The sequence below is a fragment of the Passer montanus genome, unplaced genomic scaffold (assembly GCF_014805655.1).
Source record: "Passer montanus isolate IOZ18808 unplaced genomic scaffold, ASM1480565v1 scaffold117, whole genome shotgun sequence".
Lineage (NCBI taxonomy): Eukaryota > Metazoa > Chordata > Aves > Passeriformes > Passeridae > Passer > Passer montanus.
This window is the reverse complement of record NW_024358389.1, coordinates 977495-1001277: the sequence shown is the minus strand read 5'-3', so window position 1 is coordinate 1001277 and position 23783 is coordinate 977495. Positions and strand designations below refer to the sequence as shown.

At 44.1% G+C, this 23783-nt stretch overlaps 1 protein-coding gene across 1 annotated transcript; it reads right to left on the bottom strand.

The window, feature by feature from the left end:
- Nucleotides 1-10713: 10713 nt before the first annotated feature.
- KRT23 (keratin 23) lies at nt 10714-20802 on the bottom strand. The gene is made up of 8 exons (XM_039697268.1): nt 20307-20802; nt 16767-16849; nt 15290-15446; nt 13674-13835; nt 13459-13584; nt 12495-12715; nt 11795-11820; nt 10714-11192 (listed from the first exon to the last, which is right to left on the bottom strand). Exons 1-8 carry the CDS (start codon nt 20718-20720, stop codon nt 11092-11094), a joined length of 1290 nt encoding a protein of 429 aa, XP_039553202.1. The 5' UTR covers nt 20721-20802; the 3' UTR covers nt 10714-11091.
- Between the last annotated feature and the right edge of the window lie 2981 nt (nt 20803-23783).

The following is a 23783-nucleotide window of genomic DNA, read 5'->3' as shown; positions in this document are numbered from 1 at the left end:
TTGTGCCCTTTGTCTTCTGGACTGGAGCAGGTAAATCAGCGCAGATAGAGACGCCAGCGAGGAGCTGAGTGTGCACTGTGCACCTTTATACAGGTCCAAGAGGAAGCACAGTGCTGGAAACCCCACCTATGTTGACGCAGAGTGTCGCTGGTATCAGCACAAAGAGCACACAGGATATTGCCCCCCCCTCCCCATAATTTGAAGGGGTTCTCATCTGGTCGTCTGTGTTTGAGGAACACTCCCTGGGTAGTTTGCTTGCTTTGTTATTTTGTATAACAGATAAACAAAAAATGATCTGTTGAATCATTTATAACCATGTACCTGCAGCCAACCCTCCCTGTAGTCCTTTGGAACAAATGAGTAGGTTCTTAGCCCCCTGTGCAGTGCATGAATTTAAAATGAGAGTTGCCTATATGTGACAAGAGACTTAAAATATTTATGTTTTTATTGAGTAAGCAATAACCTGGGCCTCAGGACAGTCTAGAACAGTGTATAAATCATTAGAAAGGAGGCAGCTGTACTACCATGTGAATTCATTTCATACTGAGCACAAACCAACATCTGCACTGCCAGTGAAGAGAGGAGGCTGTTGCCATCAGCTTGGATTGAATATGCATTCATCTGGTATTAGAAAACCCTTGCAAGTGGAGTTTGAACTTTCAGTACACCTGAGATTGATTGGGAAGGGTATTTCTTTGACCTTAAGTAAGGTAGGAGGAACGAGAATATTGGAAACCTTCACAGCCCACTGTGTTTCACATGAGAGTTGCTGAGGTCCATAGAGTGGCAGGAAGTGTTGAGTTCCAGCTTCCAGCAGAACGAGCCTCCAGCCCTCCAGTGTGGCTGAAGTTGAAGCAAAACAAGTTTCCCTCTTGCCTCATCAGAGACCACCAGTTAACAAGTGCCATACTGGAGAGTCTGTCCCCAGCCCAGGGGCTGTGGTCATTAACAGGAAACCAGTGCCTTTCCATGGTGTTAGAAAACCCTTGCAAGTGGAGTTTGAACTTTCAGTACACCTGAGATTGATTGGGAAGGGTATTTCTTTGACCTTAAATAAGGTAGGAGGAACGAGAATATTGGAAACCTTCACAGCCCACTGTGTTTCACATGAGAGTTGCTGAGGTCCATAGAGTGGCAGGAAGTGTTGAGTTCCAGCTTCCAGCAGAACGAGCCTCCAGCCCTCCAGTGTGGCTGAAGTTGAAGCAAAACAAGTTTCCCTCCTGCCTCATCAGAGACCACCAGTTAACAAGTGCCATACTGGGGAGTCAGGCTGGGGACTGTGGTCATTAACAGGGAACCAGCTGCATTTCCACGGCATGAAGAGACTCAGCCATCCTACTGCTGATGGTGTGGAGGAGGCTCCTGGGCTGCCTGTGCTTACACTCGATACAGACAGTGCATGGAGAATTTGTAAAGCAAGGGAAGAACCTGATTGCTGAGGGGTTGTTAGTGCTGCAGGAGAGTGGGTGGCAGGTGTGTGTTGGGACAGTGCAGCTCCTGGGGCATTGCAGTGACACTGCTTCTGTGTGTTACTGGTGTTGCCAGGTACAACAATGAGCACACATGGCTTGTGTTAGTGCCAGCAGCTGCTGTATGTACTGATCTCCCAGCTTGGGGCAAGGAAATTGGTGACATGTGGAGCTTTGGAGGCACTGAACTGTGTTTTGGAGGCACCTTCAGCTTTCTGAGAGCACCCAACCCAGAACAGCTGGGTAGTAGGGAATACCCAATATGTTAGGCAATCAGTACTGCCAAGTTTTTAAGTTACTGTGCTAGGGATTAGTCTAACTGGTCTTGGCTCAAGGCAGAGAGTTAAACTCTTGTACTTGGCTGTTCTGGAAACACAGCTTCCAAACCAAAGCAATCAGTGTGCAGGGCAGGATTTTTCTTTCTAAGAGGATGCTGTGGAGTGTCTTTGGACCTTGAACTTCTTTGGGTGTAACTTGTAATAAAGAAGCCTTTATAAGATGTGAAACCAAAGTACACTGGCAGTGTACACAAAGTATATTTAGTGTGTCACTGCAGAGATTCAGGGTGGGTTGTCTTTTGTCCATTGAAATTATTCAGGTTGAGTAAGAATTGCTCATCTTAGTAGAGCAGAGTCTACACCTTTAGACTGTAAGAGGAGTACAGAAGAGATCCTGCTGGTCTTACATCCCTTGGCTCTGTATCTCACTGCCTAGATTTCTGCAGGATTGTGTGGCAGTCTATTTAAGAGCAAACTTTCTGCTTTGTCTTCTCAGTATTAAAATTAGTTTCCATGTTACCTGCGTGGTATTTTTTCTAAACATCATTTGGAGGCTGTATTTTTTTTTATTTAGTGAGCAAATGAAAAAAGAAGTCAGTGATCCGAATGAAGGTGAACATCAGGCTTAGGTCAGACATTTGCCTTGTTTTATGGCTCTGCTGCTTTTGTGAACCTCCAGCAATTATTTTCTTCTAGACTAATCAGCAGAAACATCCAAGATGATCACAAGAGGAAGCAAGGAGCAATGGCATCATGCAAACCCGACGTGAAAACATAAAAGGCTGAATTTTCTTAGTGTCCTTTTTATTCTCATGCCTCATTTGTTTACTGACAATTTGTCTGGTCTTACCATTTTGTACATGCTTCTATCCTCCCCAAAAAGCTAAAATGCTTGCTAGGATCAGGATAGATTCACATCAGAGATGGGGTTTGCTCCTGGTTTTGGTTCAGTACACTTTTTTCCATGTGACATATCTTGACTGGTTGTATCAATTAGTGGAAACTGCCAGAGGGAGCCCTGAAGCTGCAGCCACGGCAGTGAGGGGAGGGTGAGGCCCCAGCCGGGCTGGAGGGCGAGGGGCTCCTCAGGTGTCAGCTGGGAGTGGCCTCAGTGTCCTCCACCCCTGGACTATGCCCAGGAATTATCTGCAAGAACATGGGCTGCCTCTTTTTTATTTATTTATTGCTTGTAAGAGAAAGTTACCTAAATAATGTTGGGCAGCCTAAAAATCCATTGTCCAGTACTGCAGTTTTGGTCAGCATTGAGGAAGTGCTGTAGCAGTTTGCTGGTGCTCAGCAGAGCAGTTTCAGCTCCAGACTCAGCTGTAGAGGACAGTGGGTTCACAGGTAGCACTTCCCTTCGGTGACATGCTTGGTCAGAGTGGATTACCTATAGACATAATAAAACATTTATAGCAACGCTAATGATTTGTTTGATTTCATGAAGAAATGTCACCTGTGTGACAGAAGTTTAATGTGCATTGGAGGGCCATGGAGATAAGTTCTGCAGGGCTCTGATAATGTGGATGCCATTCCATCTGACTCACCTGTGCTAACCAGCCATGGGCAACCAGTCTGGAGAGTTCAAGGAAAAACGACACACCCAGCTGTGGGTCTGCGTTTTTGCTGCCTTTAGGTGGAACAGATGCTTTTCTTTTGGCTGACATAGAGACTTTGAATTATTTGAAATAAAGCAGAGTCTTCTAGTTCAGTCTGTAGAGATGATCCATTCTAGGAGTGAAGTCCAACACCCTTTTGCTGGTCCCTGTATTTGGGTTTAGTATCCTGAGAGTTTGATTCTGAAAGATCTACACTGCAGTCCTGAAAGGACATGGCTGTGCAGAGTGCATTCAAGAGAGAAGCATTCCATTTCCAGTGTTCCAGCCTTATTCCAGTATTCAGTATTTCTGGGTCTGAGATATTCCCCTCCTTCTTTTCTTAACTACCTCTGCATCTCCTGTTAATGCTAATGCCCATGAAGCCTGCTCTCTCCAAAGAGCAAAGCAAGGTATTTTGTGCTTTGCTAAATGGGATCAGAGGAGAGAAAGTTCTGGATGATGTCACCAACTCAGCTGGATTCACCTAAGCCCTGATCATTTGCAGCTCAAGATGTTACACTGTCTGCCTCATGTATTTTTTTCCCCTCATTTCCCTCTCCTTTTTATCTTTTGTCCAATGAAAATATCTCAATCATCAAACCACTGCATCTTATTTCTTTCTGCTCGGAGCTTTGACCAGAGGGGTAAGTTAAAACCTTGCATATTTATGGTACTTAGAGAGGTGTTCCAGCTCCTGGAGTGCTGCGTGAGGCAGTGTGTGGGTTCCATCCCTCCCCAGCCACAGGTGGAAAATGAAAGTCAGGAGCTGCCTTTCCTGTCTCAGCTGCTCTCCTTGAACAGAATCAGATCTCAGTGCCAACAAAAACAGCTCCAGGCCACACAAACGAACCTTCTCTTTTTTCTTCCCCAAAAGTGCCATTAAGATCAGCTCTAACACAGGACTGCTGGCAGATCTCTCTCTCTTGGAAAAACCCTGTGCAACTGAAGTGTCAAGGGAAGGAGAAAACCAGTGAACTGGAGAGAATTTCAGCCTACTGACTCTCTCAGTTCCAGAATGCTGGAGTAGTTCAGTACCCATAAAAAATAAAGCATATTTCTGTGATTCAGGAGGCAAATACAATTTTCATGCCCATGTGCAAATAGGTACACACTGACTGTACACTGTAAAAGATATGAACAACCACACTGTATTGCATGTGTTCATATCTGTGTAGACTTTTTGCTAACTTTAAAAAAATTCTTGTGGTTCTGGGGATCTCACTTGTGTCACACCGCAAATCAGAAGAAAAACTCAATTTTTTCTCCAGGGTAAAATTGCACTCATAATGCCAGGAGGTGTCTGGGCAGAGGCACAGCTGCAGCTTCTTGTTTGGGACTGCTCTGGAATATCATCCCACAGGGTTTGTACAACCAGGAGCAAGCTATGGGCTGCTTGGAACCCAAAATACCCTCCCAGCATCAAGGTCTGTGTCAGGAAAGCAGATAGCAAAAAAGCAAAATAAAGGAAACAGGCCGAAAATCCATCTCCATACTCTCCTGGAGGAAGTCTGGCACTGTCAGTAACGTTCATTGCACAAATGCTGCAGCAGAAATTTCCTGGTGGTTTTCAGGTGATGCCCTACGTGTCTGTTATTGTTCTGGATTTTTTTGTCTTTAGCAAAAAAAGGACTATGAATGACCAAAGACTAACATTTATAATTTGTAGCAAAATTTGGTTTTATGTATAAACAAGCCGTGTTTTGCATTTGGATAGAGATTTAAATGAATTAAAGCTAAAAATTAAAAAGCATGATGCTGCAACATCTGGTCCCTTGTTGAAGACCTCACTTTTAAAGTGGTTAAGTTTGCACAATTTGTACTTTTTTCCCCCCTTTTTTTTTACTAAATAGTATTTCTCCTTCTTTTATAAACCAGAAAAACTGAACTAGAGATAAATTTTCCCTCCCTTGAGCTAATGCTCCAGAGAGGGCTGACAAAGCCGTTCAGCACAATCAAACATGCTTACATCTCAGCTCACTGCGCAGGTACAGCCATCATCAAGGCACAAAGACCTTCTAGGTGTTATTCTCAATAAAGCTGTACAAAACAATACATTTTACAGTCGGTACGAGCCTGGCTGCTCCCCAGCCAGGAGCGGCAGGGCAGGGCCGGGCTCCGTGCGGATCTGCCTGGCTGTCACTAGAGGCCACCACCGGCCTTCGGAACGGAGCCGCCTCCAGCCCTGCCCGTGCTCAGCACCGCGGGACGGGCCGTGCGGGACTTGAACGAGAATAAAACTTACCGATTACGTAAGGAAATGTCTCATAGTATCCACTTTCCTGGCCCTATATTCACAGGAAATTTAGTTGCATCGCTCTTGTGGCCAAACGTTTAGAGGAGTATTTTTCTTCGGAGCCACCAGCCATAGTTCAGTGCTGTTTGTATGGAGTGGGTTTGGAAAAAATGGCAAGAAGAATGGACTGTCTTTCTAAATTCTGACATGTGAGTGTTTGAGGACAGGGAGTGCTCATTATCCTTTTGAATTACACCCCTTTATATGACTGATGCTTGAGTATCTCAATTTTTAAGCAGTGGTAGGCTGTAGACATTAAAGAGAAGGTTTATTTCGTTGTGTTTTTCAGGTTTTTGTTCTCCACAGTAACAGAGGATACATTCTCAGAATGTTTTGAAACTGTCTCTTGTGAGATTAACCTGGAAGCAGAGCCTGGGTGCTGGAATGGCTTTCAAAAATTACTCATTTTTCTCATTAATAGGACATAAGAATGTGTTCTCTTTCCTGCACGGGTAACTTTATGATCACAATTTCTGTCTGCTTGCAGCAGCGTTACAGATTTCCTGCTTTGAAATTGTTCTGGCAAGAGTCACTCCCAGTTTTTTGTCTGATGCATTTGATCTTTTATTTTCTCATAGGTTGTTTCGGGGGTGCAGAGCTGAGCCAAAGCTGGTACTTCTCCTAAGGCAGCACACCTTTAACTTCTGTTCTAAGGAAGAACTGTAGTTTGTAGCTACTTCATCATGTTTGTTTCTCCATTTCCCTGCCTGCTCCAGCTAATTATGCCTCTTAATTGAAACACATTTTTCCAAATTATATTCCTCATTTTTGTTGCTTTCTATAGAGTCTAATTACAGCCCGTCACATTGACTCTTTTGGACTTGTCCTTAGGACATTGGAAAGCAAAAAAATTTGCCCCCGAAGTCTATATAGTTATTGAAAGTGTCTTTACCACAGCTGGTGTTATGATTTTATGCCTTTAAGCTTCTGATGCATATTCAGACATTCAAAAAGCAAATTAACATGTCCAGAAGAAGCAGCCCTGCACCTGCCTCACCATTAGGTCATGTCTCACACTGGGAGCTCCTGCCATAGGGACACTCCAAACTATCCAACACTGGCACTTCTGTTTCATGGAATATTTTTGCAGACAATTGGTTTGTGCCAGTCCTAGGCCAGGGGCTCAAGTAGGTCATTTCCATATAGTCACACAATTAAGGATATCATAAAAGTACAGCTTGGAAAAATAAAAATTTTTACAGAGGGAGGAATGGTGAGGAAACAACAGATGGTAAAACTTAAGTTGGGATTTCATCAAGCCAAGCATTCAGGTAGAGTCAATAATTAAGATGCTTTTGTGGTATAATCAGGACATGGGGGGACAGGGGATGCAGCCTCTCCAGCATTATTCTTTCCTTACTTCCCTGTTTATAGATTCGTCCTTTTTCTAAATGATTCATACACAGGAACAGGCATCTCCTAGCAAAACTTTAGAAACCTTTATAGGTCAGGGTGTGGACATTGTGAAATGTTTTACCGGCTCTTCTACCTATTCTCTCTGCTTCAATAATCCATAGAACCTGTGGCTTTAGCAGTGCTACAAAGGCAAGATTTCTTTTCTTCTCTTTCTGAAATGACTTTGTTAATTTTGCATCCGCATTAACCAGGAAGGCAGAAAGCAAAAATTTTCATTGTACAGATGTGGCTGTTGATAAATAAGGCTGAACCCCAGCAGTGTGGGGCCAGCTCCCCAGAAGAATGTGTGATTAATAGCACAAACCATGGCTGCATTACCTCATCGCACACTTCTTCCAGGGGATCAACACTTCACCTACCAAAGCTGCCTATTGTAATACACCTTAATAAGTTTTAACATTTCTACAAGTGAAATGAGCTGTGACTCATGCCCAGGCTGGAGTGCAGTCAAGGCTCTTGGAAATCATGCTGAGGATTATTCCGTGCAGGACTGCCTTAAATGGCAGGTGAAACTGCAAGGAGCCAGCTGTGAGCGCTGATGGTTTCAGCCTCCTTTTATAGGCTGAGTTCCTGTATCTTGTTGGTTTGCAGAAGTATTGTTGCATCATTCACTTAGACTGAGAAATGCTGTTCTGTCCTGCTCATGTTTCTTTGCTATCCTTTTCCATTTATGGGAAGTAGAATTTATTCACTTGGAGGGTGTTTTTTTTAATAATACTTCATATTTTTCAGATTGCAGTTTCTTTGTGGCTGGGCCTGCCACTTTCTTGGTGTAGAAATGGCACTTCTTTGTGTATGGAATACTGAAGGAGAACAAATATGAGCTGGCAGAGTTCAATCAGTTTCAATACAATGAACTAACAAAGTAATTTTTCAAGCCATACATCATCACAGTCCTGAATATTTCCTTCCCTTCAAGCCACTGCTCTGAAATCAGAAGCAGCATTACCTGTGCTCTTAAAGTCTCCCAAATACTACAAAGCTGCCAGAGCTGCCAGCACAGTGCTCTGTACAGGACTCATTTCAGCCAGGCTGTTGGCACAGGGGCATTGAAGAACATCATCAGAGTCTGTGCAGGGTCCTGACCAGCCACAAACACTTGGAATGAATGAAGGGCATTATCTCTTCCGAGCCATCAGACACTGACAGGATTGCTGTGAGTGGGGAATGGCTCTTCAGGAAGTTGTGTTATCTAATAGCTGGGCTAAGTAGAAGCTGTGAAATGATGGATTCTAATTTAGTGGCTCTCAGTGACTTTCTTTGCAGCCTTGAGCGAGTTGTGTCATCTCTTTCTCCAATTTCTCAGGCAATAAAATGGGAATGATAATACAGCCCCCATTCATTATCTCCCTGGCTTCATCTCTCAGCGTGGTGTGAGAATGTGATGTTAACAGTGCATGCAAGTGGTAAATATTAGCATCATTATTTATTATTTAGGATGCAGACCCACCCTAAATACATTTAGGAATGCACAGCTTATCTACCAGAGCACAAATTCTGAGGTAATGAGTAACCACCAGACCCAGGGCACACGTCTGGTGACACAGTGTCACAAGCTGTCCAGCAGAAAGGAGATCTGCAGTTCTACAGAGCATTCTGAAGCTGTGAAAGATTCTCCAGAAATAAGCAATTTCTTCCAGAAACAAACAGAATGTGGTGTAACACCTCTTTGTATGTTTAAAGACTCATGGGTTTACTCCACTCAGTACAAGACACTTGAATGGCTGTGTTGGAGCCATCAGTGCACGATGGTGTCAGTAACGGAGTGAGCTGTGAGGATGGGGCTGTGAGCTGTGCTGCTCTGACCTGCACAGAGAGCAGCAGCACAGCTGTGAGAGAAGGTCAAAACCATCACAGTGGTGTGGGAATTCTGCTGCCTCTCAGCAGAGAACAGGAATTCTGCTGCCTCTCAGCAGAGGAGAGCAGGAATTCTGCTGCCTCTTAGCAGAGGAGAGCAGGAATTCTGCTACCTGTTAGCAGAAAAGAACAGGAATTCTGCTGCCTCTTAGCAGGAAAGAACAGGAATTCTGCTGCCTGTTAGCAGGAAAGAACAGGAATTCTGCTGCCTCTTAGCAGGAAAGAACAGGAATTCTGCTGCCTCTTAGCAGGAATTCTGCTGCCTTTTCTCCAGCACCTCTTGGACCACAGCTGAGTGTGACACAGGGCGCATATCTCACCTCTGCATGAGGGGACACCAGGGCAGAGTAAAGCCAGAGCATCGCTCAGGAATGTGAAATAAAGACAGGCGTGTTCCATAAGGCACTTCAATTATTTGTTTTTCCTTCTTCTTTCTTTCTTTCTTGTAGTTCAGCACAATAACCCAGCACAAAGCACATACTTTCCTTTGATGTAGAAATAAGGGGCTACTTAGAAGTTTTTATTATTATTTGTGTCACAGCAATGTGACCCTGCTATGTAAATCTGATAAATGAACATATCTTTAAATAACACAGAAAATTGTTCAAGAAGACCTGGGCACATTTTGTCCAGATGCTGCAAACACCAGGTCTGGCTTGTTAGATCTGGTAAGCCATAAGGAAGGACACTCTTAATTAGCCAGGAGTTACTAATCCTGTATTACAAGTTTTACCCAGTTTAAAGAAACCATTAGGTAATCCATCCAATGCTTTTGGGATCTCTTTGTGCAACCAGGGTGGAGAGTTGGGGTGCGGGGGGCAAAGGGGGACCAGGATCTGGTTGGAACATGCCAGCAGCAGAACATTGTACCACAGGAGTGGGCTTTGTTCAGTTTAATCTGCATTTCCTTTGAGATTTCCCCGTTCCTTTGTGAGCCCTGTCTGAAAGCAAGGCAGGTAACAGGAGCCCTTTTGTGACAGTCCGTGGTGTGTGGGGATGACAGGACATGATGACAATGTCACCCATGAATGCGAGACTGCCCTGGACACGCAGACTTTGGAATGCAAATCCCTGACACACTCATTATGTTCCATTTGGTCTCTCTTCCTTCTGCCTTAGCTCTTCCTCATCTAAACATCCTAATGGTATTTCTCTTTTGCTTGCCCAGATTTTATCTTGCATAGCTCCATTGCTGTCAGGGTCTGCTGCTGACTCGGCCATGGGGCTGAGCTGAGAAAGGGAGGAAGCCCGAGCTTGGCTGAGGCTGACAGCTCTCTCTGGTGTTAGCATGCACTGTAAACACCAGTCCGGCCTGACTGCAGAGCCCTTTGACAGAGACAGTGAACATTAATTTGAGACCAAATAACTGAAATGGTTTTTTGAATTACCTGGGACATCAGGAAAGGATGAGTGTCTGGAAAGGTACTTACAGACTCTGAGGGAGAGTGTGTAAAGACAGTGCTAGAAAATTTCTCTCAAACTGAAGAATAAAGAAATGTTTCTGGGGGACTATTTTTGGTAAAGTGACTTTGCAACGCTCCTACTCATAATAGTTCCAAATGGTGACTGATAAGTTGTGTATAGGGAAGTTAAATAGTTTTGCTCATGTAAATGTCCCCTGTAACTTATGTCTCCTCTTTTCTTTTTTGTGTTCTTATATTGTCCTTCCTGAAACAATGAGGCTTTGGCTGTCCTGAGCCATGTCAGTGGCACTGCCACAGTGGGCTGGGCATATCTAAAGGAAAGCAAAATCAGATATTCCAAGGACCGGAACAAATAATGCATAAAAATTTATTGGCTGCAGTGAGGTATATGATGAGAGGCATAAGACCAGGAAAAAAGTTGAGAGATTATTCCCCTTAAATTATAGCTAATTTGCAGAGCGATAACTGAATCCCAGATGGATATTCCTGCCCTGGGGAGATGTGCACAATACATCTGCCACTAGCTCAGCCAGTCACTTTAATTCAACAGCTTTTTTTCCAGCATTTTGGTGACTAAAAGCTCTTTAAACTACCCATGTCAGCTATACCCAGCTCTGTGTGGCACTTTGCAGCGTTAGGCTGCAGATATTTGAGAAGCTGCAGGATCCCTGTTGGACACACGGGAGGCAGCCCTTGGCACACTGCTCCAGAGGGGAGCTGCTGCTGGGAGAGCTGCTGGCGTGGCAGAGCTTTCCTTCAGGCTTGAGGGGGGAGCTCGTTGATGGTGGAGGACACCACCTCCCCGTTCACGCTGTCGTGGACAATGGCTTTGAGCTTTCGGTTCAGCCCAGAGTGTTCTGAAAGAAAGGAAAGTTTAATTAGCCAAGGAGCAATGCTGAGACAAGGCGATGCAGGGAAAGCCTCATTTACAGTCATTTGCCTGCTGCCTCTTTTTTCTACATGTTTTCCTTAAAGTCAATATTTATTATTGCTCTGTGTGAAATGTGCTGCCAGAAAGTCACCCTGGGTCTGGTCCAGGTCAGGGCAAATGAATAACACAGGGAGAGCCCAGCCAATGCAAATCCAGCAGATTATCCTGGATGTCTGCAGGTCATGCCCATGCCAGCATACAAGTTTCCAGACATGCAGATTTTCAGTTTGCTCCCAAGCCCTAACGCTGTTTTAGTCACCCAGGGGAGTCTCTTTGCCTCCTCGTGTCCCAGAAAGCTTCAGTCAGGAGCCTGAGCTGTGCCCTGAGTGTGACTGACAGGGCTGGGGCTCTGCAGAGACCCTTCCCAGCAGCAGCAACTGCTGAAGTGCTGCTCAAAGGCCTGTGTGAGCCTGCTGTGCTCACCTTCCTCAGTTCACTCAGGTGAGGTTAAAATTGCCCTGAGTGAAATTTGATTGGAAATGACAGTAATTAAGAGTCACTACAGAGAACAAAGTAAGGAATTTTTACCTTTAGTTTCAGATTTTCTTGCTGTCCTGTGAAGATAATGAAATAGAAAATAATGTTACACTAATTTAATGAAGTTATTTTTCCCCTTCTCACTGTTTCTAAGGAGACCTCATCCCACTATGAGATAAATTTTTTTAAAAAGAAGGAAAAAGAATGATATTTTTATACCATGTGAGCTTTCCCTTTGGTAGATATTCTCACTGGAAACATTCCTGGGCACATTCACTATTGCTCCCAGGGACAAGTGCACTGGTTGTGTGTATTTGGAGCTGCTCAGGTTGATCCCAACTTGGTTTCTGACAAATACCCTCACACTTGGGGCCACTCTGTCCTGCCTGCCTGAGAGCTGCAGTTCTAAAGGCTGCTGGTCTTCCTTTTTTGACTTCATACAAATCAAATGAGAGAACAAAAATGAGGCCAGCATTCTCCTATGCTGAGATGGCCATGCAGTGGGAGTGGAGAATTTTATTCTTTTTTTAATAAAAAGTTATATTAATTTAGTTAATCCAAATTACATGGGTACCAGTGTCTCTGTACTCTAAGTGGCTCTGGCTTTTTATTATGATCCATCACATTAAAATACCAACCCTTGATGTAGTATGGGACTCACAAGCTTTGATTAAGCATAAACAAACAAACAAATAAATAATCCAAATATGAGAACTCTTCATCTGTTCCAGTCAGGGCAGCTCTGCCTTACCCGTCAGCATTGCCTTCCAGCAGCAGGCGGTATGTGGAAATTTCCTTTTCCAGGCGTGTTTTGATCCCAAGAAGAACCTTATATTGGTTGTTTTGCTGCTTCATGTCGTGCCGAACCTGGCTCAGCTCCTCCTCACACCTGGAGATGATCTGCTGCATGTTTTGAAGTGCAGCAGCGTAATAATTCCGAGTGTCAGCCAAGGTGTCTTCCAGCATGTGTTTCTGATGGGGCAGATAATAGCAAGACCATGATTATTATTTATGTGGTAGATACAACACAGAAATACCAGCAAATTTGGTCTCTAGCTAGAAGATTGCAAAATTAAGGCTGTGGTAATTTAAACACTTAGGCATTTGCATAACTATTCTTGTGAAGGCAGCAGAACCACAAAGCTGTGCCGTGTGTGCATGAAAGGCAAAACTGAGTCATTTATCCCGGCCATATCCGTTCTGCTCAAAGCTCTGCTCCTGCCACTGCTGTCTGTCCTGTCCGTTCTGCATGAACTGTCCAGAATTGCTCCAAAGTCTCCAGGTCTCTGGGACGTGAGCTTTAACCTGTGTAAGAGCTATGTAATATTTGGGAAAGCTCCCCACCAATATTTTTCACAGTTTGTGTAATGCATGCCTGATAAGAGGGCTTGTAAATATGAACTTTGCATTCTTTGTGTTTCTGTCTGTCTTCTGGACACATTTTCTTTCTAGACCTGGAGTCAGCTATCCCTTCTTCTTCTCCTCCTATTTTGTTGTAAGAAGAGACATACATTTTTCACTTCCTGGTGACGGCTGCTGAATCTATTTTGCATATTTTGGCAAAGTTGAACATGATCTGAATTCCACTTTCCCTCATACTTTAACAACTGCAACAAAGTTATGCTAGGCTGTGGATTTAAATGGAGAATTGGTCCATGACAACCTCTGAGAATATACGGGGTGAGTGAGCAGCTCAAGATGTCTGCAGCAGATACCTTACTAATCTGTGCCTGCAGCTCGATGTCCAGGGACTGCAAAGTTCTCCTGAGCTCCTTGATCTCGTTCTCGCTGCGCTGGATCTGTTCAGGATTCGGGGTTGCTGCCAGGGACATTGCTGCACTCTGTGGAGCAGAGGCAGGAGAAAAGCTCACACTCTGCTCAAGCAGCTGCAGCCACAGGGGCTTGGAAATGAGCAGGGACTGGCTGTTACCTGTTCTTTGTACCAGTTGTCCAGGCTTTGACGATTCTTTTCAATTATGGCCTCGTAATCTTCTCTTATTTCTGCCAGAATCTTGCCTAAGTCTGCAGGAGGGGCCGCGTTTACTTTCACATTGACTTTGAAGTCTTGTGAGGAGCGATTGGCTTCCATGTCCTGTGCACGTGTCAGAGGGAACAACAAACTCGTTCATGGAAGCAGAAAGTTTTCAGAGAGCCACAGAATCCCAGAGAGGTTTGGGGGGGTAATTGTTATATATACATTAGTTAATATTATTTGAAAAATTTATATGTTGATAATACTGTGATGTGACTTAAACCAATGACATAGTTGCTCCTGAGGCAGAACTCAATAAAAAACATGCAAGAAGATCTTTTCATAGAATGTTTCTGGAAGAAATGGACTCAGTGAAGGAGCACTGACATTTTTTATTTATTTATCTATTAGAAACCCAAAACCTTGATGAAAATCTAACAGTAATTTCATCTTTCTTACCCTTTATGTTAATATTTATGGAACTATAACTAAGTTTACAGGAGAGTAATGTAAAAGTTCTATGTAATTGTTAAAGGAATAATTGGATTAAAGCATATAATTACTGTGTAAACAACATAATTACAGGACCAGTCGGGCAGGTAGGGTAGCATTCCTTTCTGTGTAGCACAACCTTCTGTGCCTGGTACCATTTTCAAAGCGCCCAGGCAAAGGAGCCTTTTGGGGTATGACATCATGGAATGCAGATCAGCTGGACACAGGGATGGCTCTGCTGCTCCCCTGTGTCCAAGAGCCCTCCTGGGCTGGAAGAGGGTCAGCCAAAGGCAGCTGCACCTTCCACTGTGCACCCCCTGCGTTTTATTCTCTGCTTTAAAACCCCACAGACACTGAGCAGGATGTTTGGTCCGGTGTTGGGTAATAGCTGCAAACAACACCAGATCAAGCGAAACCAGCATGTTTCAAGCACTGGAATTATAAATGTGGGAATAACAGAGAGCACTGAGTATAGCTTTGGAGAATTCAGAGTAGTGTGGCTTTTGAGAATTATCTAATTACTGTGTTTAGGATTATGCAAGAATGAGTAATTTTACCTGACTTCACCAACCATTCTTTTTAATTTTGATCCTTCAATAATTTGAGATGTGTTTTGCTCAGGTCAGCCTGTTCTGGGTTACCCTGCTTGAGGTTAGGGGGGTCACAAGGGGGCCTAAAGAGATCCCTTCCACCCTCCAACCCTTCCATGCTTATGTGAGTATGGGAAATGATATATTCAGAACTGAGGAAAAAGTCTGTGATGACTAAAACCCAGCAGCACTCTGTGTATTTATATCTAAGTCTTTCTGAGAACATTTCTGTCCAACATGTCAGTTATTATTAGCTGTGTATGACAGATGGGTGGGAGAGACTCCAGCAATCTGTTCTCTCTGAAATCCCAGTGTAATTGGTAAAGCAGACACAGGCTTTTTGCTTCACCTGACTCTCACTGGTGCCTCAGAAACAGGATTAGGTCCTGAATCATCAATCCCACTTACCCCAGATTGTGGGCCTTACTCAGTTAATTACACGGTAGTAAAGATTTGTGCAATAAGATTTAAACCAAGTGGAACTTTTTCTACCTCCTCATGGTCTTTCCTCCTGAGGATGTGCTCTTCTCTCAAGCCTTCAATTTCCATTTCCAGATCTGTGGTGATAATGGTCATGCCGTCGAGCTCCTTGCGCAGGTTCTCCACGTCCAGCTGCACTCCCTGCCTGCGACACTTCTCGGCCTCGTATCTTTGTGAGGAGGGAGAAAACACAACCTGCACGTTGAGAACTGCCCCATTCAGGCTCTTGTACAAGGAGAAACAGACTGGCTTAGTCTATGTAAGGAACTAGAGAGGACAAACAAAGAAACAATTCTGTTTCTAACCTATGTTATTTAAATATTTTTGGATAGTCTTAACAATAAAATGAGTTTTATTAGTTTGGCATTTCACTTTCCTCTCTCTCTCTCTCGTAACTTCTCTATGGTAGGAAACAAAATTTCTTTTTTTCACTTCCCTTTTTGCAGGTTAACATTCACCTAATTGTGGAAGCTTTGAGAATAGAATTCTCTGAAAACACTATCAGCAAGCACTGATTGCTTTAGTTTTTCCAAAATGGGAACTTTTGAGTCCTGCAGAAAAACAGGAAAAATGTGATGGCAGCCAGTTACTAACATTCCTCTAATCTCTTGCAGTGTCTGTAGTGAGCCAAAGGAAGGGAGATGCTGTTGTCTTCCCTTGGGCATAGGAAGCAATTTCACACCTCAGCATCTCTCCCTTTACTCTGTGTTTTGTGGGCTCTGTTGGTGCTTCTCCATCCACCCAATAAACTCAGTCTGAGTCCCATCCCTCAAAGCAGTTCCACTGGTTCCTTTTGTGACACCACTGACTGATAATAAAAGGCTGGCAGTGCTCGGGGTATCTGAGTTTGTCACAATATTACCAAAAGCTGAGAAACTTTATATAGCTGATCACCAACTGCTCAATATAAGATAAATCTTCCTGATTCCTAAGAAGTCTATTTTACAGAAGTGTAAAATCCTTTCCTTTGGAAAGAGCTGCCTGAAAGTGTTCTGTACAAACATTTTGTCTTTTCAGTTGATCTGAGAACTCTCTCTCAATGCACTGGAAATCAGACTGTGCTCAGCTCACGGGACTCCAAAGGAGCCGCACGAGGAGAGGTGTTCCCTGCAGAGCTGGACAGAAGAGGTGATAAATCCAGGAAATAGATTTGGGCTGGACTGGGAAGTGCAGCACTTAGAGGGGATAATTTGTAATCCCAGATGACAGTTTTAAGTGCCTTTTGTCACAAGTATCAAGTGCCTGCTGTCAAACCTGCTCGTCAGGACCTGCACTAAGTATCATAAACAGGGTGACTCAAGGTTCTTCAGCAATCATTTGTGGGTTTTACATGCTTTTGGGTTTTTTCCCCTGTTCTATGTTGTTTTTATTCATGCAGTATCAACAGAAAACCTCAGTAAAAATAGCTTCCCTATTGGATTAGCAAGAAAAAATAATGTTTACTTCAATCCTCTTTCAAATCTAACGAGGAAACCAAAGAAGAGCTTACTTGAGCCTGAAGTCTTCAGTTGCCATGTTAGCGTTATCAATTTGTAAAAGGATGCTGGCATTGGTGATCTTGCTATCCTCAATCTGGAAAACAGAGAATCCAACAGGAGAGTTGGTGTTGCCGTGGGCTGACAGTAAATAATCTGTGCTGGTTTAGACAGTAAATAATTTGTGCTGGTTTAGCCTCTTTGCTGCTCAAAGGAAGAATCTAAATAGTGGAATTCCCATACTAAGGAGACCATAGGAATTAAAGCATTTCAGTTTCCTTATGCACCTAGGTGTTTTACAGTTTTTGTCTGCAATCTTACTTTTCTCTTTTTCTTACTTTTTTTGAGGGTATGAAGCAGAGGCATCATCTTATTCCTGACCAGGTAGATGATATGAATTTCATTCCACAAATTTCATGGTCTCTCACAGAGTAACAGTCACTGCCTTCCTCTGGTTTTGAGACCGGATTCTGATCCTGTTCAGCATGGCTAACAAAGCTGCCTTGGGCATCTTTAGGGTAAATTTCAGTAAGAACCATTAAGCTGTGTCTGAGTACAATCAAAATACTGGAGTTAATGTTATGCTAAAAAGTAGCCTGTGCATGAACACCCTGCTGAGCTGGGGATGGTGGCAGCCACTCACTGGCAGGACCCTCAGCTCACCAAGGCTGGAGTTGTATGCACAATACCACTGGCATCTGATTGTTGTGGTCCATCCAGTTATGCACCTACAGCTGCTCTGAATCGACCAGCAGCATGCAGTGATTGATTCAGGTGTCTGATTCTGCTTTGGGATTTGAAAATTGCCCTAAAAGGTGCAGGATGAAGCATGATCTCATTTCTTTGGTGCACTCAGCACTCACTGGAAAGGCTCATGTGCTCCTGATGACATGGAATAGATTTTAACTATAGATCTGAATGCAAAAAGTTCAGTATTCCATGCCAAATCTTTGAAAGAACTCCAGTAGGAACTCACACATAATTATCAGGAAATCATAAATGCAGGACACGGTGTCCTTTTCTAACACAGAAGAAAGAGAAGTGTGGTTGCCATCCCACCAGCTACCTTCCCTCAGCATCCACAGAGCAAACCAAGGGGCACTGTGGCCCTGCAGAAGTCATTAACAGAGCTCTCAACACCTTGGAGTAAATTTCCCACACCTCAATGAATCACAAAGAAACAAGGAAATGACAAAATTCTCCTCAAGTGTCAAAGGTTCACCTCTGTAATGAAGAAGAAGGTGCTGTGGAATGTTTAACTAATCTGCTAACAGACTGTGCATTCCTGTACAATTATCTGCACCTCGGATACTGCCCTGGGACACCATCAAGGCCAGCTCAAGAACTGTAACAATGCCCTGAACGCGTGGCTGCCTGGAATTTGGTGACAAAGAAGAGGCAATTCTTGAGTCCAGCCTTGTAGAATGAACAAGGCAAGGAGAAAACAACACGAGTTCTTCAGCTTTGTGCCGTGTACAGAACTGCTGTGGGACTCTGTGCAGTCTGAGCACTGGGCAGTGCTTTGCCCACTGCCGTGTGGCCCCAGTGGCTCTGCAGCCAGCAGGGCATCTCACATGTGCCAGTTACCTCTTAACAGGCACATGGAATTCCTTACTGCATCCATCATGAACGTGGCTGTGTCTCCAGTACCAGGCTGCAAACCGTCAGCTTCATTAAGAACTCACACTTAAAGTTATTGTATCAGAAATACACTCCAATTCCTTCTCAGAACCAAGATTTTTAAGAAGCCTTCCTGCACTGACTTTACCTTTCATGTCTCATGTCCTTTGTCCCCTTTGTCCCATCTCCTGCAATGCCCTGTAGATCTCTTTGCTTATTTAGCAGCACAAGGTGTTTGAATGAGGCAGTTACCTGAAGAACAGGTGCTATTTCATTGTGTATCTGGCCTAGGATGGAGTCAGGCTGGAGCAAGCTTTTCCCAAAACTTGTTGCTCCATCAGGCATTCATCCTGAATTCAGGTATCCAGGAGAGTGTGGTTAAAAATGTAGAAGCCAAATGATTATATGCCTCCAAGTTCAGACAGGCAGCATATCACAGACATTGTGGATTATTGGATATAGGACCCTAAATTTAGTCTAAATTTTATTTTAGGTGCTAAATTAGTTTCACCCTTTAAATTAACATTTAATTAAATTAATTATGGTTAATAATTAGATGCTATATTTTCACTCATTTTACAGGCAGACATGCTGCTAATTGCGATGTTTTATAGAGAAAGTAAAAATCCTGGGTTCAATCACTGAATTGTCACCTGTAAATGATCCTTTCCTGGCCTTTCATTCCCCATCCACGACAGCCACCAGCCTCCAGGTGTCTGTGGCCAGGGACAGCTGTTTAAGGGGTGAGTGTTAAAAATAAGCTCTTTGGGTACAACCTACTCAAAAGTGAGGGCATCATAGTCTTATGCTTTCTGTCTTCCTAAATCCTTCTGAGTTACTAATTGCAAATCAACCTGAACACATATATGTTCTGGATGAACAAGTTTTTATTTCTTTTTCCGTTAAAAAGAAAAGTACCCTAGTGCCAGCTCTGGGGAGGGTGACCTTTCTTGATCCTTAAAACAGAAATGGGTGATGACAGTTCTGCCTCTCCATACACAGGCTGTGGTCCGAGCACCTCACCTACTGCCTGGAGGCAACACTTTTAGCTGTGAGCATGGAGTTTGATTAAGTCCTTGGCCCCAGTCAGCAAAGATGTGAATTAATACAATTTCCAAGCCTTTTTGAAAAGAATTTCTCAGGATCAGGAGAATGCCAAGTAATTGTATTATAAAAAGTAGAGAGCAAACGACAACATTGCTTTTGGAAGAGCTTTGGGTTTTGCCCCATATGGGTATGTAAAGTTAATTACACTGATTAGTCACACAGATGGTTACAGTGCTAAGGATGTTCATTATGAATACAGATTAATATTATGCTTAAATTTGAAGACACGTGAGTTTGGGAGATTGAAAGAGTTACTGTTGAACATTAATATTAACTACTGGCAGGAACCAGAAATTCTCCTTTTAATTATAGTGAAAACATCCACAAGGAATTTGTCACTGCTATTTTCTTAATTACAATGAAGTATTTTTCCATCTGATTACATAAGCTCACTGGTCCCAAAACTCCTGTAGTTTCATTGTCTGCTACCGCAGGAATCAAAGAGCTGGAATGCCCCAGTCTGTCTGGAGACAGCAGCAGAGAGGGGCAGGCTCTGCACTCCTCCTGCTTTGTAATTTGCTCAAGACTTGTGCAGTCAAAAAGACCAAGTTCTGCCAGCTGCAGTTACTCAAACCCCAGTTTCAGTACAGAAAGGAACACTTGGCAGCACACGGATCCCTTCATTCTGCCAGTCTCTGCAGAATCCCCCTCGCCCCCTTCCAGCCTTTCTTGTGCCCACAAAGAATGTTTATGCCCAGGTCCTGGAACTACCTTCCTGAGGATTGCAAAGGTTTTATTTAACTTCTCTAAAGGAAAGCCATCAGCAGAAAGGAGAAGCCCGCTTCCTTAGAAGAGCACAGAATGACACAGTCCCAGCTCTGACTTACCTGTCTTTGCATGTCAGTGACGTTTTGCTCGTACTGGTTGAAGTCATGCCTCTTTCCATGAGACTTTGTCCTGTGCCACTCTAGGATGCAGCTCTCCAGCTGAGCGTTGGCTGCTTCTAAGGCACGGACCTTGTCCAGGTAGGCAGCCAAGCGCTCATTCAGGTTCTGCATAGTCTGTTTCTCATTCCCACCCAGGAAGATGCTCTCCCCATAGTGCTCGCCGAAGCCTCCCCAGGCTGTCCCTCCTGCAGCCAGCCAGAAGGGTCTGCTGGAGGAGAAGGAGGCATGTGTGCTGCTGGCACCACCATCTGCACTTGATGCTCTGTAAGAAGTTCCTTGCTGGGCCAAACCACACCCTGAACTACCCCTGAGGGACCCAGAAAAAAACTGGAAAGGGCCTTGGCTGGTGCTCATGCTTAGCTCTGTGTGAATCGAACCCCAGGTTTGGCTGCCTAGCACTGAGCAGCCTCTTCGCCTTCCCTGAGCAGCTTTATGCCTTTTCCTGTGGGAGTTTCCCTTCGATGAATGACTACAGCAACAAGATTGTGTCATCACGAAACGTGCTTCCTCTTGGTCAATTCTGAAGCATTTATGAGCCTGCACGCTGTTGTTGTTTGGAATCAGCTACATACCGGGTTGCTTTCCTTTCGCTTGTTTGGGTTTTTTTTTCTTTTTCTTTTCATATGATAATAGTGAGGTGTGGCCAAAATCCGTAGGTGTGGAGCAGGATCAGCTCTGCCTCAGACTTCTCTCTAACCTGGTAGTTAGTATGTTATGTTTTCCTGCTCATGAAGAGAATAAATGGGAAGCCAGGGCAGGGATGGGGCTGTGCAGATACTTTCTGTGGTAATTCTCAGGCTGCAGAATTACAGCAGCCCGTGGATCCTCAAACCTGTGCATTCTCAAGTCCAGTGTGTCCTATCAGCTGTCAAACAGCTTAGTGACCAAACAGCTTCAGCCTGTGGGAGATGTGAGGCTTTCATGAAGTCATCCATCTTCTAAAGAAAAAAACCCTCCAGTCCAGAGTCAGTAATGCCCAGCTGTTCCCTTCAGCTGCCCATTTCCAGGGGAAATATATGAATATTAGATACTTTTTCCCCCATGATATCATGAATATTAGATACTGATTTTCTCATGATCTGAGGTGCAGTCCTGTATCAGTGGTCTTGTCTCAATAGGCAGCAGTGCAAAGATTTCTTGTTGTTCCCAGCATTAATACTATTAAGATATTTATCTTAGCTATAGAACATATTTTCACTATGAGGTTGTAACAGCACTCAAAAGATTCAAATGATTATTTAAAACTACCAGCCCTAAAAATTGACCTGGCAGGAATAGTCTTTCTCAAAAGTCTCAGTAACTTTCTGCCAAACTGTGTATCCAACAGGGAAAGGTGCAGTTGGCTGTTGCAGATTCTCCTATTGCTCATGCTGGTAAGGGGCACAGACTGGGGAGTGCTCCCGTGGCAGCTGCTGGGTGTAGAGGGTTTGCTTTGTCTTGTTCTAGTCCATGACTGAGGGGTGAGATCGAGGAGGAAGATTTGGGAAGAGGCATGAAGTGAGTGGGCACAGGCTGTCCCAGAAATGCTGCGGCTGTTTCCTTACCTAGGTGAAGGCTAAACCCTTCTGCCCGGGCCCTGCTGCTCATCCTGGTGAGGTCAGGGACACCGCATGAAGCAGAGTTCAGCTGTCCTGGGACAGACAGGAAGGGATGTGTTTTGCCCTGTTTGTGTCATTTGGAAGGCTGCAGCAATAAGGAATTGTTGCACTCCAGCTTCCCTGGTACCTCCCGACCTCATTCCTGACTGAGCAGGATTCGGGCTCCTCCTTGTGGCTCAGCCTTGGCTCTGCTCAGCACCTGATCCTTTCCTTTTCCCCATCTCTCTTTATACTTTACCCTCTTCCTTCCTCAGACTCTTACTTCTGTAGAAATCCTGTCATTTCCAACTATTTGGGGAAAGAAATCACTGAAAATTGGATTTTCTAGCGACCACAAGGTTTGGCTCTCCCCAAATATTCTGGTTACAGCCACTATCCATAGCTGCAGTCTGGGGTCAGCCCTGCTGCTGGGGAGGGGGATGAGCTTGAAGCATCAGACAAAAACTGAGGCCCTAACTTGAAAAAAGCTCCCAAATTATAAAAGCACTGATGACATCCTGCAGATCTCACCAGAGATCAATTTCAGATTGAATTTTCAGTTTAGCAAACTGGTGTCTGTGACCTATCACACCAAGATGGAATTAGAGAGAGATGTACAGAATAGAATGTGAAATAAAATGAATCCTCTGTTTCACCTGAAATTACTCCATGGCATTCCCACCCTGCCTGCAGTGGGGCTGGCAATGTGGGAGACCACAGAGCCTCACTCCTGAGAATATCATGGAATTAGCACATCAGGAAAACCAGAATAGTATTTTCTCTTGCAATTAATCCAAAGTACAGGTGATCTGGGACATGTGAAGAGTTTCCCCTGAGGCTCAGCCTTTCCAAACTGGAAAAGATGCCACACAGTTTTGATCCACACATGTTGAGGATCGATGAAAAAGACCAAACAACTTACTTCAAAATCTGACATGACTCTGTCAGGCTGCAGTGCTGAATTTGGGTTTAGTCACCTCCTTAATCCAGAACAGAGAATGGAAGTGACACCCGGAGTAAGGAAATAAACTGTGGTCAGCAGATGGCACCCTTGGATGGGGACTGCTCTGCTCCCTGGGGCGTGGGTGCTGCTCTGCAGTCCCGCCTTGCTTCATCTGGGAATTGTGGGTGTTTTACTGAATTAGACCGTGGGGGGCAAACTGAGCTGAATTTCGAGGCTGCAGTTAAAATACAGGCAGAATATTTTGACAGGTACCTTGTACAGGTCAATGTCCTGCAACAATCACTGATTGATTCAGCTCCTCCATCTGGAATAGAAATGGATGGAGAGCTGCCTGTGGCTGCAGGAATTCCCTCTCCTGCTGTTTGAGTGATACAGCAATAGTCACCAAGGTTTTGGATCAGGAAAAAATATCATTTATGCAATTCAGTTTTCCTCTCTAGTGGACTGTGATGTTGCTTTGCTGCAGTTTGCCAGAACTTCTTCTGAACTCCTTCCAGTGGGAATGCCAAGGGGATGTGCACTTCTTACCAGCAGCATCCATGATCTCATGGCCAAACTGGCGATCCCAGCAGTGTACATTTCCTTTTCTTAAATGTCAGAAAATAGAAGACACAAAACTAGTGTCTCTAAGGAGCTTGGAAGGAAAATAAAATATGTAATTCTAGAAATGATATAGTTTTTGCAGGTACTGTAATGTGGATTGAATGTCCAGTGATGGGGCTAAGGATGCCTTTTTCAAACATGTTATGTGAGCAAAGTACAGTGCTTAGGTAACTGCTCTGTGTGCTTGTGGGATTCACCAGGCTCTTAAAGTTTTATCAGCATCTCTTCAGTTCCATTTGTGGGGGATTTGTAGCTGGGAGAAGGTGATGGGGC